Genomic DNA, 19,206 nt, shown 5'->3' on the forward strand with positions numbered 1-19,206 from the left:
AGTATATTGGGGATATTATGAACAATCTTAATGAATTGATGGTATAAGCCATAACTTTTTAAATATATAAAGGTATACATGTTATTTTCTCCATTTAAAAATGGACTTTACCTTTCATTTTACTTAATTTAATTTATTTATTTTTAGAGAGAGGGGGAGGGAAGGAGAAAGAGAGGAAGAGAAATATCAATGTATTGTTGCCTCTCATGCATCCCCTACTGCAGACCCAGCCTGCAACCTAGGCATGTGCCCTGGCTGGGAATCGAACTGATGACCCTTTGGTTTGCAGCCCGCACTGAATCCACTAAGCTACACCAGCAGGGCTGAACTTTACCTTTCTTAAATAAAATTACTAAATTGACAGTGATTGATTTTGGTCTGCCTTTGGTGTTTACAAATTATGTTTTCCTGAAATGAATTGAAATGCCTTTCCCAGTAACATGTCCTTCATTCAGAGATACATTGTGATCTTTTGGTTAAAATAAATTGTCAACATTTTTAAAGCTATGAAATGCCCATTGCTTCTAAGAAAATGTTCCCTCTGTAATTGAGAATTTTGAGAATGTTCACTTCCTCAAGTCCCAGTTTACTACATTTATATCTTCATGATGCAGGCAATTATTATTTCCAGCAGTTCAGTGCCCTTTGGTATTTTCTGATTTATTTAAAATCTCGTGAACTAGAAAGATTGAGGCAGTGTGTGGTTTATGATACTGTGTTACACTATAATTATACACAACTATTTCTCTAAGGCCTTAGATACCCTTCTTATTTGGAGAAGGAGGTTTTTCTCCTCAAATACACAGGTAACGAATGTCTTGAGACTTAAAGTGAATGTGAAAGTTTCAGACATTAAAAATGATTGTCTAAGATGCATAACAATTTAGGCACTACTTAATCATAAATAATTTTTTCTGATATAATTTCTTAGAGTATTCTAATTTGGTAAAAGTAGAACAGAAGGGAAAATTTTAATTATTATTATAAATGTTTTTTTCTCTATAAAAAACTTTACAACATGACATGGTTAGTCATATTTAAACTATTTTATAGTGATATAGTTCACATAATGTAAAATTCACCATTTTAAAGTACACACTTAGTTGTTCTTAGTTTACTCACTGTATTGTACAGCCATCATCACTACTTGCAGAACATTTCAATGCCCCCAATAAGGTATTTCATACCCTTTAGCGCTTAGTTTCAGTTCCCCCCTTTCCCATTTTCTGGCACTCACTAATCTACTTTTGATCCCTATGGATTTGCCTGTTCCGGACATTTCACATAAATAGAATTATGCAATATGTGACATTTTGTATCTAGTTTCTTTCAGGTAGTATAATGTTTTCAAGGTTAATCTTTTTTATGACTAAATTATGTTCCATTGTACAGATTCATCACATATTGCTTATCCATTCGTCAGCTGATGGATATTTGGGTTGTTTCCACTTTTTAACATTTATGTGCACATATGTTTTCTGTTCTCTCAATTGTATGCGTGGAATTGCTGGGTCATATGGTAATTCTCGTATGTTTAGTTATTGAGGAATTGCCAAACCGTGTTCCACAGTGATTGCATCATTTTACATTCTCACCAGCAACGTATGAGTGTCTTAGTTTCTTCACAATCTCATCAACACTTGTTTTCCTGTTTTTTATAAAAAAATTAAAAGCATCCTAGTGTGTATGAAGTGGTATATTATTATAGTTTTTATTTGCCTTTTCTGATGACTAATGATGTTGATTACCTTTTACAGTGCTTATTGGCTTCTTTTATATGTTCTTTGGAGAAATGGCTTTTCATTTCCCTTGCATATTTTAAAATTGGGTTGCTTTTTAATTGTTGAGTTATAAGAGTTCTTCACATATTTTGGATATAAGCCCCTTCTATGATATATAATTTGAATTTTTTTTCTCATTTTGTGGACTATCTTTTCACTTTCTTGATAGTGTCCTTTGACAAAAGTTTTAATGTTGACAAAGTTCAATTTGTCAATTTTATTTGGTGGCACATGCTTTTGGTGACATGTCTATAAAAACATTGTTTAATCCAAGGTCATGCAGACTTTTACCTTTGTTTCCTTCTGAGATTTTTATAGTTTTAGCCCTTACATGTAGGTCTTTGATTCATTATGGGTTACTTTTTATATATGGTCTGAGGCAGAGGCCCAAATTTATTCTTTTGTATGTGGAAGCTTATTGAATTTAAAATATTAAAAAAGCAACAACTATAATGAAGAATACAATTTCTGAACTGAAGAACCAGTAGAAGGAATCAAAAGCAGGCTTGATGAAGCAGAGGACCAGATCAGCGAACTGGAGCACAAAGTAGAAAAAAAACACCCAGAATGAGCAAGAAAAGGAAAAGAGGCTCAGAAAGAATGAAGAGGGGTTAAGGGAAATGCAGGACAATATGAAATATAATAATATCCATATAATAGGGATACCAGAAGGAGAAGAGGAAGAGCAAGGGATATATCTGTTTGAAAAAGTAATGATGGAAAATTTCCCTAATTTGATGAGAGAAAAAGTCACACAAATCCAGGAATCACCGAGAGTCCCAATCAAGAGGAACCCGAAGAGGCCCACTGCAAGACACATTGTAATTAAAATGGCAAAATTCCAAGACAAAGAAAGAATCTTAAAGGCAGCAAGGGAAAAAAAGGAAGTAACATACAAGGGAGCTCCAATAAGGTTAGCAACTGACTTCTCAATGGAAATGCTCCAAGCCAGAAGAGAATGGCAAAAAATATTCCAAGTAATGAGAACCAGAGGACTGCAACCAAGACTACTTTACCCAGCACAGCTCTCAATCAAGATAGAAGGCCAAATAAGGAGTTTCCCAGACAAAAGAAGCCTAAAAGAATATACCTCCACCAAACCAGCTCTGCAAGAGATGCTAAAGGGGCTTCTGTAAGGAAAGGAAGGAAAAGAGAGAAAGAGGGAAGAACACAGGTACAAAGAATCAGTAATGAATAAATACCTATCAATAATAACCTTAAATGTAAATGGATTAAATGCTCCAATCAAAAGACATAGAATAGCTGAATGGATAAGAAAGCATGACCCACCCATATGCTGCCTATAAGAGACCCACCTCAGGACAGAAGACCTACACAGACTGAAAGTGAAGGGCTGGAAACATATATTACAAGCAAATGGACAGGAAAAAAAAGCAGGGGTAACAATACTCATATCAGACAAAATAGACTTCAAAAAAAGGGCCATAAAGAGAGACCCAGATGGTCACTTCATAATACTCAAAGGAAGAATCCACCAAGAAGGCATAAACATTGTAAATATATATGCTCCCAACATAGGAGCACCCAAATACATAAAGAAAATCTTGGAGGACTTCAAGAAAGATATTGACAGCAACATAATTATAGTAGGGGATTTTAATACCCCACTGTCAAAGATGGACAGATCTTCTAAACAAAATATCAACAGAGATATTGTGGCATTGAATAGGCCTTGGATGAAATGGAATTAACTGATATATATAGAGCCTTTCATCCCAAAGAAGCAAAATGCACATTCTTTTCAAATGCACATGGAACGTTTTCAAAGATAGACCACATGATAGGACACAAAACAAGACTCAACAAATTGAAGAAAGTTGAAATCATATCAAGCATTTTCTCTGACCATAAGGGACTGAAACTAGAAACAAATATCAAGGAAAAAACCCCAAAACACTCAAAAACATGGAGATTGAATAGCATGCTATTAAACAATGAATGGGTGAAAAATGAGATAAGAGAAGAAATCAAAAAATTTCTGGAAACAAATGAAAATGAACTCACAATAATCCAAAATCTATGGGACACAGCAAAGGCAGTCCTGAGAGGGAAGTTTATAGCGATACAGGCCTACCTAAAAAGAATAGAAACAGCTCAAATAAACAACCTAACCATACACCTGCAAGAACTCGAGGAACAACAACAAAGACAACCCAGAGCAAGTAGAAAGAAGGAAATAACCAAGATCAGAGCAGAATTAAATGATATAGAGTCTAAAAGCATAATTGTAAAGATCAACGAATCCAGGAGCTGGTTTTTTGAAAAGATAAACAAAATCGACAAGCCCTTAAGCAGGCTCATCAAAAACAAAAGAGAGAGAACCCAAATAAACACAATCAGAAATGAAAGAGGAGAGACTACAACGGATACCACCGAGATACAAAGGATTGTAAGAAATTACTATGAAGAACTGTATGCCAGAAAATTTGAAAACCTAGATGAAATGGACAAATTTCTAGAAAAATATAACCTTCCAAAACTCAATGAGGAAGAAGCACAAAGCCTGAACAGACCAGTAACGCCGGATGAAATTGAAACAGTAATCAAAAAGCTTCCAACACACAAAAGCCCTGGACCAGACGGTTTCACAGGAGAATTCTACAGAGCATTTAAGGGGGAGCTAACCCCCATCCTCCACAGATTATTTCAAAAAATTCAAGAAGATGAAAGACTCCCAAACTCGTTTTACAAGACATCATCCTAATCCCCAAACCAGATAAAGACACAATGAAGAAAGAAAACTTCAGGCCAATATCACTGATGAACATAGATGCTAAAATCCTCAACAAAATATTGGCAAACTGCATCCAGCAATACATTAAAAAGATCATACACCATGATCAAGTGGAATTCATCCCAGGGATGCAAGGATGGTACAATATTTGCAAATCAATAAACATAATACACCACATAAACAAAAGCAAAGACGAAAACCACTTGATCATATCAATAGATGAGGAAAAAGCATTTGATAAGGTACAGTACCCATTTATGATAAATATCCTCAACAAAGTGGGAATAGAGGGAGCATCCCTCAACATAATAAAGGCCATTTATGAGAGACCTACAGCCAACATCATACTCAATGGACAAAAACTTAGAGCTTTCACGCTAAGATCAGGAACAAGACAAGGATGCCCTCTCTCACCACTCCTATTCAACATAGTACTGGAGGTCCTAGCCACAGAAATCAGACTAGAAAAAGAAATGAAAGACATCCAAATTGGAAAGGAGGAAATGAAACTGTCACTATTTGCAGATGATATGATAGTGTACATGGAAAATCCTATAGACTCCACGAAAACACTACTTGACCTAATAAATGAATTTGGCAAAACAGCTGGATACAAAGTCAATACTAAGAAATCAAAGACATTCCTGTATACCAACAATGAAACTGCTGAAACAGAAATCAGGAAAAAAATATCCCATTTGATATAGCAACAAGAAAAATAAAGTACCTAGGAATAAACCTAACCAAGGAGGTAAAAGACCTGTACTCAGAAAACTACACAACACTGAAGAAAGAAATTAAGGAAGACACAAACAAACGGAAGCATGTACCATGCTCATGGATTGGAAGAATTAACATCATCAAAATGGCCATACTACCCAAAGCGATTTATAGATTCAATGCAATCCCTATTAAAGTAACAGTGACACATTTCACAGATATAGAACAAACATTTCAGAAATTTATATGGAACCATAAACTACCCCAAATAGCTGTAGCAATTTTGAGAAAAAAAGAACCAAGCAGGAGGGATCACAATACCTGATATCAAACTGTATTACAAGGCCACTGTACTCAAAACAGCCTGGTACTGGCATAAAAACAGGCACATAGACCAATGGAACAGACCAGAGAGCCCAGAAATAAACCCAAGTCTTTGTGGTCAATTAATATTTGACAAAGGAGGCAGGAGCATAAAATGAAGCAAAAATAGCCTCTTCAACAAATGGTGTTGGGAGATCTGGACAGCTACATGCAAAAAAATGAAACTCGATCACCAACTTACACCATACACAAAAATAAATTCATGATGGATAAAAGACTTAAATTTAAGTCATGACACCATTAAAGTCCTAGAGGAAAACAGTGGCAGGAAGATCTCAGACATTCCCCACAGCAACATCCTCACAGACACATCCCCTAAAGCAAGGGACATAAAGGAAAGAATAAACAAATGGGACCTCATCCAAATAGAAAGCTTCTGCATGGCTAAAGAAAACAGCATTAAAATACAAAGAGAACCAACAGTATATTAAAACATATTTGCCAATGATACCTCAGACAAGGGCCTGATCTCCAAAATATATAAAGAACTCACACGACTCTACTCAAGGAGGACAAACAATCCAATTAAAAAATGGGCAAAGGACTTGAACAGACACTTCTCCAAGGAAGACATACAGAGGGCCCAGAGACATATGAAAAGATGCTCAGCATCATTAGCCATCAGAGAGATGCAAATTAAAACCACAATGAGGTACCATCTCACACCAGTTAGAGTGGCCAAGATAAACAAATCCACAAGCAAATGTTGGAGAGGATGCGGAGAAAAGGGAACCCTAGTGCACTGTTGGTGGGAATGCAGACTGATGATGCGACTGTGGAAAACAGTATGGAATTTCCTCAGAAAACTAAAAATGGAACTGTCCTTTGACCCAGCAATTCCGCTGCTGGGATTATACCCTAAGAACCCTGAAACACCAATCCAAAAGAACCTATGCACCCCAATGTTCATAGCAGCACAATCTACAGTAGCCAAGTGCTGGAAGCAACCTAAGTGCCCATCAGCAAATGAGTGGATCAAAAACCTATGGTACATTTACACAATGGAATTTTACACAGGAGAGAGAAAGAAGGAGCTTACACCCTTTGCAATGGCATGGATGAACTGGAGAGCATTATGCTAAGTGAAATAAGCCAGGTGGTGAGGGACAAATACCATATGATCTCACCTTTAAACTGGAACATAATCAACAAAAGAAAAAAGCAAACAAAATATAACCAGAGACATTGAAATTAAGAACATTGTAACAATAGCCAGAGGGGAGTAGGGATGGGATAGTGTGGAGAGGGGTCTATAGGAGCTACTATAAAGGACACAAGGACAAAATCAAGGGAGAGGGTAGAAGTGGGGGAGGGAGGTGGGACTGGCTGGGGTGGGGTGGAGGGAAGGGGAGAAAATGCAGACAATTGTAACTGAATAAAAATAAATTAATTAATTAAAAAATAAAATAAAAAAGCAACAACTATGATACCACTGTTTCTCTATTCAAATGAACATATAAAAATTTGAAGCAAAATTTTAGATAAAACAAAGCAATGACTTGCATTATATCTAGGGATATGAAAGTAGAATTAGTCATAATGATATTCCCATTGGACTTGCCATCACTACTTATTTTAGCATTTTAAACAGTGTGGTTAAAATGTAGACCCACCTTTGAAGACAGTCTAACAGATCACTTCAATTAATGGCATTGGTGGAAGGACGAATGTAAGATGATTAGCTGATAGACCAATTTGTCATTAGCTGAATATAGTATCTAATGGTAGATGTTTACTCTTTATTGTCATGATCAGAGTAGTATTTTACAATGTTATATCAGCTCCAGGCATGTAGTCTTTTTTCAGCTTACTAAAGGTGTTAAGTAACCTAAGAGTACCTCTGGGCACTGTGACCTCTTCCACATGCAGCATCTTCCCATGATGCAGGAAGTTATAATTTCCTTTGAGAACTCTTTCTCAGATACTGCTTCTGAATGCAAGGCCAGAGGTGTTAGAGTTAACTGCATCATCTGAAAGCTGACTGACACTCATTAGGGTCCATTTCCATTGCAAGTCTTGAAACCACACTATATTTAATGAGATTTGTTTTAGTCACATCAAAAATACAGTCCTTTCCCCAGAGTCATGTTTTTACTGGGGAATTTCTATAAAAAGTGGTTGAGCAAACAACTTGGGCTCCCTCAGAGCCCCTTGAGTACTAGTTGCATCATTGATCTAAAACCACATGTATATGGGCAGATAAGTGTTATCTGATAGTGGCACTCTTTGAAAATGTTCTTTACAATAGAGTAAAGCACATTTGGTCCAAATAATTGTTTTTTAAGCATCAGAAGAATATTTAATCATTTAACTCTTGTCTCTTTACATTTCATATTTTCCTATACTCTGTATGTATTTTTCTTAATTTTTGAATTACTTTGTACTAGAATTTAGAAAGTAAAAATAATGAAAAATAAAGATATGCTTCTGTTATATAGAATGATATATTCAATATTATTTGCTTGGTTGCTTCTTTTTAGCAAATTAGACAATTATAATTCACCTATGTTTAACTTGTACATTTGTTATAATGTTAATATTATAATGCTTGACTTCCACCATTGGCCTAGTGCAACGTAGTTCTTTTTATGACTATCAGGATAAACTGTTGTGTTTTTTAGTGTTCTCCTTCAGGTCTACCAAAACAACTTTTACTTCCTCTAACAAGGCATGTTATTTAATTCAGGTCAAATATTATATATTTTAAATCTTAGTTGTTTTTTTGTATCCTTAAAGTCTTAATTTACCTCCCTCCTTTTTTTCTGCCCAGACAGTAAGATGTAGAAAAACAAGAAACAAGGGAAGTAAAAAATATAATAGTATAGGAAACGGAGAAGCCAAAGAACTTACATGGACGACCCATGGACATGAACTAAAGGGAGGGGAATGCTGGAGAGAGGGGTGGTGTGGGGCAGAGGGGGAATAAAAGGAAGAAAAAAATGGGACAACTGTAATAGCATAAATCAATGAAATACACTTAAAAAAACATCAGATTTATATGGAACCAGAAAAAAATCAGAATAGCCAAAGCAATTCTCAGTAAAAAGAATGAAGCCAGAGGTATTGTACTGCCTGACTTCAAATTATACTTCTGAGCTACAATAATCAAACGGCATGGTATTGACAGAAAAGCAGTCACACAAATCAGTGGAACAGATTGAGAGTCCAGATATAAAGCCACATGCATATGGGCAGATAATTTTCAACAAAGGAGCCAGAAACACACAGTGAAGAAAAGAAAAGCCTCCTCAGTAAATGGTGCTGGGAAAATTGGAAAGTGACATGCAAAAGAATGAAATTAGACTATAGATTGTCCCCATGTGCAAAAATTAATTCAGAATGGATCAAAGACTTAAATATAAGATCTGAAACAATAAATTACATGGAAGAAAACATAAGTACTAAATTATGGACCTTGGTTGTGGAGAACATTTTATGAATTTGACCCCAAAGGCAAGGGAAGTAAAGACAAAAATGAATTAATGGGACTGTATTAAACCAAAAAGCTTCTGCCCAGTAAAAGAAACCAACAACAAAACAAAGAGGCAGCCAATGGGATGGGAGATGATATTTGCAAACAACAGCTCTCACAAAGGTTTAACATCTAAAATATATTAAAAAACTTAACACCAAACAAACAAACAATCCAATTGAAAATGGGCAGAGGATCTGAACAGACATCTCTCCCCAGAAGACCTACAAATGGTAAACAGATATATGAAAAGATGTTCAATCTCATTAGCTATTAGGGAAATGCAAATCAAAACTACCATGAGATACCACCTCACACCTGTTAGAATGGCTGTTATGAACAAGTCAAGTAATAAGAAGTGGAGAGGTTGTGGAGAAAAGCAAACCCTCTTTCGTTGATGATGGGAATGTAAACTGGTACAGTCACTTTGGAAAACAGTCTGGCACGTCCTGAAAAATAGGAATAGAGTTACCATATGACTCAGCAACCGCTCTCCTGGGTATCCACCCAAAAAACTAAAAAAAAAAATGTATTTGCAAAGATATATGCACCCCTATGTTTATTTCAGCATTATTCACAGTGGCCAAGACATGAACACAAGAAAAGTGTCCTTTGATAGATGGTTGAATAAAGAAGTGGTACGTGTAAAGAAAAAAAAAAGGAATACTACTCAGCCATAAAAAAGATGAAATACTGTCATTTGTGACAACGTGGATGGACCTTGAGAATAGTATACCAAGTGAAATAAGTCAGTCAGGAAAAGCTAAGAACCATTTGATTTCACTCATATGTGAGATACAACACTGAAACTCATGGACACAGACAACAATGTTGTGGTTGCCAGAGGGAAGGGAGTTGGGAGGTTGGGAGATGAAGGGGGCCTAATATATGGTGATGGAAGATGGTTTGACTTTAGGTGGTGGGCACACAGTGCCATATACAGATGTAGTATCATAGAAACATAAATTGAACTTTTATGATCTTATTAACCAATGTTGCCCCAACAAATTTAATAAAGAAATAAAAGAAAAAGAAAAAACGGTTTCTTAATTAGGTACTCAATTTTAATAGGATCCAGACTTTGATTTTTTTTTTAAACACTTTATCTTTGCCTGTCACAAAGAGCTCATGTTGCACCCAAATGTTTGGGATAAAGGCATACCCCCTTGGAAATTAGCCTGAATTAGAGTAAGGCAAAAGTGGCCTATTATACTTTCCCCCCAAATATTTTCATTTCCCAGTACTGACTCCTTATTGCCTCTTTATTTAAACTAATCTTTTTATTTTGCTAGGTCCGGCATGTTTTTGTTTGCTGAAATATTGTTAAAAACAAGGCCCAGGGAGAAATAACTAAAGAAACAGCTGGGTCAGCCAGGAAATCTTGTCACATTAAGTAACACTTATTAACTGTGTTTGGTTACCTATAAAAAGGAGGCTTCCCTCTACCACATCTTTGGCAAAAATCTTAGGTAACTTATCAAGAAGGAAAACATCTTTTCTTACTGAGGCTTAGAAAGATGTTATGTTTGAGGTAAAAAGTCATTATGACAACTCTTAGGATGTTGGATGAAAAAAACATCCTATATTTTCTGTTACTATCAAGCCTGCAACACTGTATTGGAATTTCATTAAAATCATATTAATAAAAATGTTCCTTCCAGTGCTTCCAGAGAAGTCCCTGAAATACCTGATAGACCCAGGTAGGGGATGTCTGACCTTTCCCTGTGCGTGTGTGTGCATGCACATGTACACACATGTACCAACTTCAGCCTACATTTTTAAACAGTATTGTCTATGCGCTGGGTGGTAACAGATCTCTAAGCTTCCCCTCCTACCTAAAAGAAACTAATTATCCAAAGAACCGGAATGTAATCTCTATGAAATAGCAACAAGTTCCTTTCTGTTCATCCTTTTTAAAAAACAAATGAACTTAAATGTTCTTAACCTCACATTTTCAATGAATTTCTCAGTATTAGCTGAGCTTTTGTACTTCAAGTACCCTTATTATGTAGACCTTTTTCAGAGATAATGGTGACAACAAGTTCTTTGTAAAAAAGTGACACTGAATTTCTTACTTTATTTTTTTTATGAGAAGAAAAATAATGAAATACTTTTAGCACTGGCAAGACTTGGAAATATTTCTCTTAGAGTAAAAATTTTAGTATTTACTATAATGATATGTACTGTGATAAAATCTTGGAAAAGAAATATTTAACCATTTGACAACCCACTTTAAAGACTATAAACTATTAATTTTGTGTATATTATGAATATGTTTTTTAAAGAAATATACATATGCATGTGTATATGTGTACACATATTTACCTCTTATTGTTGTATCTGGTTCTTTATTTGTGCTTTAAACTCATTTTGGGGAACAAAATTTAAATACTTTGGGAAATACTATATTTATCATAATTAGTATTAACAGAAAAAAGCTAATTTAGCTTACATAAAAATTTCCATGTACAACCACACCGTGTATATATTTAAAGGATAAAAAATGTCCTAAGTGGTTGAAGTAGCAGCCAAGATGTGGGCACTCAGAAGTCTATTTGGGATGTGTGACGTGGACAGTCCACAGCCCATGGGATCAAGAGTTAATTCCATAAAAAGAAATAACTTTTAATTAAATAAAATGGAAGTTGTTTTGTGATAAATTTCACCCATAATACCCTTCATTTATTTGTAATTCTCTGGTTAATAAATTTTAAATATACGGATTTGTTTCATGATACACTGAAGACTATAAATATGTACGTATTAACTCTAAATGCTGATATTATATGTACCTATGTATGACAGAAAAGAAAAGTAAACTTAAATATCAAAGGCTATTTATTTGTGTTAAACTTGAACACCAGTACTCTGTGAGATGTTTATTTTAAAAATTATGAAGATTTCAGATTCATCATATAATTTGTAATTGGTCAATTAAAGGGAAGAACATATGTAAGAAGTATTCATAATTGCTATGAATTTTACTAGAAAAAAATTGCTATTTTATCTAATTTAGTTTTTTTTCCCCAATATTTGCTCAAGTTCTGTGATACGATCCCCGTAAGTGAGAGGCCCCTGGCGGAACAGGAATGGTACCATGGTGCGATTCCCAGAATAGAAGCACAGGATCTGTTAAAACAACAAGGGGACTTCTTGGTGCGAGAGAGCCATGGGAAACCTGGTGAATATGTCCTTTCTGTATATTCTGATGGACAGAGGAGACACTTTATCATACAATATGTTGATGTACGTTTCTAATTTAGTTTATATGTGTATTCTGATATAGTTCATTGTGGTATAATGGTAATGAAATGATGAATAGGTTTTTGGCAAATGCCTCTAACACTTAAGAGTTTAGCACTTAATTTGTTTTTGCTGACTTCCTTTAATACAGTGCTCCAAAACTCATTAAAATGTTAATCTTATTAAGGAAATATGTACTTTAAAATATTGTAAATTAAAAATAGTTGCTATGCATAAATATTTAAAGTACTTGAATTAAATTTGAACATTAAAGATATTTTAAATTAAAACCAGAAATAATGTGACTATCATGATATTTCTTTTTTTCTGAAGTAACTTATTTATGAATTTATTCTCTTGAAATAGGCCCTTGATATTGTATTCAAAAGTGGTATCATGAGACATTTTAAAGAAGTATTTTATTAAATAGTGATAATAAAATTCCTTAATGAGTGGGATAATGATAGTTGAACTGGTTTTATGATTCCTTTAGGATTAAGTATTTTTCTCCTTTATGTATAAGCTATTGCTTGTTGGCATTAATAAACCAAAAATAAAAATTGAAAAAAAAATTTAAAATAATCTATTTCTTGTTCTAATACTAATATACTTATTGAAATTTGTTTAAGCATTGCTAAACTACTTTTTATGTTTTTTACATTCCTTATTAAGCTTTAAACAAATGAAGTGTAATCTTAAAATTTTGTTTAACTTTGCCACCGAGAAATTTTAATATGTGGGCATATGGAGGAATTGATGCCTCTATTTGTCATTTTTCACTCCATCATTTCAAATGGCATGCTGCCATTCTGCAGGATTTCAGTTTTTGTCCAGGCACTAGGGTGACATTAATTACCTCACAAAAGGTTAAACCATTATCATTGGATGAGCCTCAGGGAGATTCTTAAAATAGATACATTGATCAGTAATTATTATGTGTATATATATATGTGTGTGTGTATTATTGTAGTTATTTGTCTATCTATCTATCTATAATTATGAGATGAAATCCACCTATCATGAAAGTAAGCACTTAGAAGTACACAGTTAGTAGCATTCAGTATATACATATCTAATAACTATATTTAAATGACAATAGATGCCATTCAGATGGGTAAAGAAATGTCTATTAAAAGTATGTATTATAATTTTCACCTTATTTGTTTTTTAGTATAGTATTCATACTTCAACTTGATAGTCACCTTTGCTTACTCTCATACATCTGACTTACTGTTTATAGTAGTATGTAATTCCTTGTTTCTTTTTTTAATATTTTATTTTTTTTTGCTATCACAGTTGTCTGACTTTTTCCCCTTGTTCATCCTCCACCCACACTGATAATCAGTTCCTTCACCATTGTCCATGTCCATGGGTCCTTCCTATATGTTCTTTGACTAAAATTCCCTTCACTTTCTTTCAATCAGTCCCCATCTTCCCTTTCCCCTCTTTCAGCTGTCAATCTGTTCCATAATTCTAAGTCTCTGGTTCTATTTTGCTCTTTAGTTAATTTTTTTCATTAGGTTCTTCTTATAAGTGAGATTATATGGCATTTGTCTTTCTCCAACTGGCTTATATCACTTGGTATAACAGTCTCCAGTTCCATCCATGCTGTCGCAAGAGATAGGAATTCCTTCTTTCTTTCTGCTGCACAGTATTCCATTGTGTAAATGTACCACAGGATTTTTTTTAACCCGCTCATCTACTGATGGACTATTAGGCTGTTTCCAAATCATGGCTATTGTAAATAGTGCTGCTATGAACATGGGGGGTGCATAAATTCTTTTGAATTGGTGTTTCTTCATTCTTCAGATATATTCCCAGCTGTGGAATCACTGGATCAAAAGGCAGATCCATTTTAATTTTTTGAGGAAACTCCATTCTGTTTTCCACAGTGGCTGCACCAGTCTGTATTCCCACCAACAGTTCACTAGAGTTCCTTTTTCTCCACATCCTCACTAGTACTTGTTGTTTGTTGATTTATTAATAAAAGCCATTCTGACAGTTGTAAGGTAATATCTCATCATGGTTATAATTTTCATCTGTCTGATGGTTAGTGATGTTGAACCTTTTTTCATATGTCTATGGGCTATGTGTATGTCCTCCCTCCTTGGAGAAGTGTCTATGCAAGTCCTTTGCACATTTTAAATTGGATTGTTTGTCTTTCTGGTGTGGAGTCATGTAAGCTCTTTATATATTTTGGAGATTAAACCCTTGTCCATGTATCACTGGAAAATATGCTCTCCATACAATTGGTTCCTTTTTTATATTGTTGATGGTTTCTTTAGCTGTGAAGAAGCTTTTTAATTTGATAATTCGCTGTAGTCCCATTTGGGTTCCCCCCCCCTTTATTTCCATTGCCGTAGATGTATCGGCAAAAATATTGCTATGCAAGTATCTGAAACTTTACTGCCTGTGTTTTCCGCTAGAATATTTTTAGTATCATGACTTATATTTAAGTTTTTTATCCTTGAAAACTTAAATATAAGTTTTTTAAGGCTTTATTAAATCCTTAAAAAAAGGATTTTGAATTTATTCTGGTGTGTGGTGTTAGATGGTGGTATAGTTTCATTTTTTTCCTCATGTACTAGTCTAGTTCTCCCAACACCATTTATTGAAAAGACTAACTTTACTACGTTGTATGCTCCTGCCCCCTTTGTCAAATATTAATTGATCTTGATTGATTGAAGACACGGGTTTATTTCTGGGCTGTCTATTCTGTTCCATTGATCTGTGTATCTGTCCTTATTCTAGTACCAGACTGTTTTGATTATGGTGGCTTTGTAGTATATTTTGAAATAAGTTATTTCGATCCCTCCAACTTTGTTCTTCTTTCCCATTGCTGAGACTATTCAGTGTTGTTTTTGTTCCATATAAATTTTTGTAATATTTGTTCTAGATTTATGGAATATGCCATTAGTATCTTGATAGGAATTACACTGACCCTATAGATTGCTTTGTGTAGAATGGACATTTTAATGATGTTAATTCTTCCTATCCATGAACATGGTATATGCTTCCAGTTATTTGTGTCTTCTTCAGTTTCTTTCTTCAGTGCCTTACAGTTTTCTAGTACAGGTCTTTTACCTCCTTGGTTAAATTTATTCCTAGGTACTTTATTTTTGTTGTTGTTGCAATAGTAAATGATATTATTTTCTTAGTTTCTGTTTCTCTTAGTTCATTATTGGTGTATAAAAATGCCATGAATTTCTGAATATTGACTTTGTATTCTCTTGCTTTGCCAAACTCATCAATTAGGTCTAGTAGTTTTTTGGTGGAGCCTATAGGGTTTTCTATGTATAATACCATGTCTGGGAATAATGACAGCTTTACTTCCTCTTTTCCAATTTGGATGGCTTTTATTTCCTCTTCTTGTCTAATCACTGTGACTAGGACTATCATTACTGGGTTGAATATGAATAGTGATGGACACCCCTGTCTTGTTCCTGATCTTAAGGGAAATGTTTTTAGTTTTTGCCCTTTGAGTATGATGTTGGCAGTAGGTTTGTTATATATGGCCTTTATTAGATTGAGTTATGTTCCCTCTATTCCCACTTTGCTGAGTGCTTTTATCATAAATGGTGCTGGATTTTAGGAAATGTTTCTTCTGCATCTGTTAATATGATCCTATGATTTTTGGTTTTCATTTTGTTTATGTGATGTATATCAGGTTTTATTGACTTGTGGATATCCTTCCATCCTTGCATCTCTGGAATAAAACCCATTTTATCGTGGTATGTGATCTTTTTGATGTATTGCTAGATCCAGTTTGCTAATATTTTGTTGAGGATTTTAGCATATGTTCATCAGAGATATTGCCTGTAATTTTCTTTCTTTGTCATGTCTTTGCCTGGTTTTAGAATTAGGATAGTACTGGCCTCGAAAAAAGAGTCTTTCCTCTCTCTGAATTTTTTGTAGTAGTTTGAGAATGATAGTTGTTCTTTGAATGATTGGTAAAATTTGCCTGTGAAGCCATCTAGTCCAGGGCTTTTGTATGTTGGGAGTTTTTTGATTACTGCTTCAATTTCATTAGTTATAATTGGTGTATTCAGCTTTTCTTCTTTTTCCTGATTCAGTTTTAGAAGATTGTATGTTTGTAGAAATTTTCCATTTTGTTCAGGTTGTCCAATTTCTTACCATATAATTGTTCACAGTAGTTTCTTACTGTCCTTTGTGTTTCTGTGGTATCTGTTGTTACTTCTTCTCTTACATTTCTGAATTTGTTTATTTGGGTCCTCTCTTTTTTTATTGATGAGTCTGGTTATAGATCATCCCTTATTTCTTTGTTAAACTCTTTTATAATTTGTATGTGCCTTTGTTATGGATATAAATAAGCTTTCCCATTACAACCTATAAATATGCTGGCAGTATTTATAAAATGGCATGAGAATTATAGAGGAAATATCAAAGGTAAAGTATAAAATATCTATATATATGTTTACTTATATTTTAAGCTCTGAAACTTACAATTTTCATATGACTTTTATGATTTTTTAATTAAATAAGACTGAAATTTTTAAATTACATCTTCTAGTTTAAATGTAACTATAGAATTTAAAGTAGTATTCTTAGAAAGGAAGAAAGGGTACATTTGTAAATTATAACTTGCCTTTAATGTTGCCATTTTGTTTTAAGTGACTAAAGTGAATGGCATAATGTATTCTAAAGCTAAGACATTGTTACAAGTTCACATTTGAAGGTTTTATTTGGCTTCCTTCTGTTATTAAAATTTTGCAAAGATCCCTATGAAGATTAGAGTGCTTATATTTCTATGAATGCCTCAGGTTTTTCACTGATTAATTTTACTTCATTCGTTCTCTCTAAATAATGTTGAGTTCTTCAATCAGTTGAAAATAGGAGTTTGAAGGTGATACAGACTGGGGAGGTTTTAATTCTTTTTCATATGTGTAGGTGAATCTTCTGTGAGCTAAAATTATCCATTTCCTTTCTCATATATCTGTTACCTAGAAGTGAGTCAATAAATGGGGGAATACATTACCAGATACTGAATGACTTCCTATTATATTTCAATCAAGGACTGTATAATATAATAGTAGGTTATAAAATCTGTACATAAATGAGGCTATAGGTATCCTAAGAGAGGAAGACATAAAGAAATATGGGATTTTAGAGATTGTAAAAATATCAAGCAGTTCGTCAATGAAAAAAGGTGCTTCTACCCTTTGAGACAACATGGATGGAACTGGAGAGCATTATGCTAAGTGAAATGAGCCAGGCAGTGAGGGACAAATACCATATGATCTCACCTTTAACTAGAACCTAATCAACAAAAGAAAAAAGCAAGCAAAATATAACTTAAAGACATTGAAATTAAGAACAATCTAACAATAGCCAGAGGGGAGGAGGGAGGGGACAGTGGGGAGAAGGGTTTTCAGGAACTACTATAAAGGACATATGGACAAAACCAAGGGGGAGGGTGGAACCAGGGGAGGGAGGTGGGTTTGGCCGGGGTAGGGGGAGGGGTGGGGAGAAAATGCAGACAACCGTAATTTAACAACAATAAAGTAATTAAAAAAATAATAAATCTGCTGAAAAAAAAGAAAAGGAAAAAGCACTAGACTGAGAAGACTTGGGTTCCAGTCCCAGCTCTTTACCTTATTAGCTCTATGCTTTTGGAAATAATGGAGTTAATAGTTTATATAGTGATTATGAGAATCAATTTACTGAATATATACTTTGTAGGCATGGAGTGCTATGCAAATATTAGGTATTTTTATCACTGATGACTCAAGAGAAAATACAAATATTACTTGGTAAGAAATATTAACGTAATTGGGAAAGTTAACTAATTTTTTTGTTTCTATGAGATTTATTTATGAAATTTAAATAGTTATGAAAGTGTTTTAGAATTTATATATGTACTCACTTTATTATGGTGGTTTGAAACCAAACCTGCAATGTTTTTGAGGTATGCCTGTATTTAGATTTGAGGTATTCAACGATCATGAATAATGTTATTTTTAGCAATAGTGCCTCTGTCAACTAAAGTCTAGCATGGCAATTATTTTGAAGCTTTATGTTTTTATGCACATCACAGTTATTCTTAACATGGTGTGAACTGCCCTTATAACTGACCAAGATGGACACACTTTCAAGTTTTACATTTATACTAGTCTGGCACAGAATATCTGTTATTTTAGTTGGGTCAAGCAAGAAGAATTGTACCTTTTTGTTTCATATTAAACATTAATTTCATAAAGCCAGATATATTAAACGTATCTAAGAATATCTGAATCTAAGTGTATTTCTAGTGTTACTGATCTATTTCATAGTTACTATCCTGTTTATGGTGCTTGATATAAAGTGATATTTAGAGTTTGTACCTAACTGTTGATTTTGTGTCATAAAATGATACTAGATTTTCATAAAGATTTAAGTGGCTTTGTCCTATTTGATAAGTAAATATATATTTATCAGATCTTTGCTTTTGTATATGATAAAACAGAAAATACATGTGCTAAAACAAAAGTACTCCAGGAAAAAAACTGATGCTATTATAGGAACGTGCCAAGTCATAGTTTTCTAATTTGTTTATCTGATAAATGAGTGTTTATCTAAATGCTCACTTTTGCAAAATACCATGTTATGCGTTGTAAGGAGATGAAACGAAAAAATGTATGGCCTGTTTCTCAGTGGTCTTAAAACCTACTAGGTGAGACATTAGTAGAATTTATAAATGGAGAAATACTAAAGATACAGAATTAGGAATGATTGAGCCAAGAAATTTGAAATAACCTATGGTGATGAATTAAAAATAAAAACATAATAAATGTTTTTCCATAAAATGGGAAACCTCTGTGTAATGAAATATCATCTCTTCTTTCATTCATTCA

At 34.0% G+C, this 19,206-nt stretch overlaps 1 protein-coding gene across 3 annotated transcripts in view; it reads left to right on the plus strand.

Moving 5' to 3' along the window:
- FER (FER tyrosine kinase) overlaps positions 1 to 19,206 on the plus strand; it is a 406,586-nt gene that overhangs the window by 167,200 nt on the left and 220,180 nt on the right. For 2 of the 3 annotated variants that reach the window (XM_045197636.3, XM_045197638.3), the window contains one exon: positions 12,155 to 12,358. The exons of the other annotated variant lie outside the window; for it this stretch is intronic. In XM_045197636.3, the coding sequence (XP_045053571.1) occupies positions 12,155 to 12,358 (204 nt within the window). The remainder of the gene's footprint in view (positions 1 to 12,154; positions 12,359 to 19,206) is intronic. 3 annotated transcript variants of the gene reach the window in all.

This window comes from Desmodus rotundus, chromosome 1, assembly GCF_022682495.2.
Source record: "Desmodus rotundus isolate HL8 chromosome 1, HLdesRot8A.1, whole genome shotgun sequence".
Taxonomy (NCBI): domain Eukaryota; kingdom Metazoa; phylum Chordata; class Mammalia; order Chiroptera; family Phyllostomidae; genus Desmodus; species Desmodus rotundus.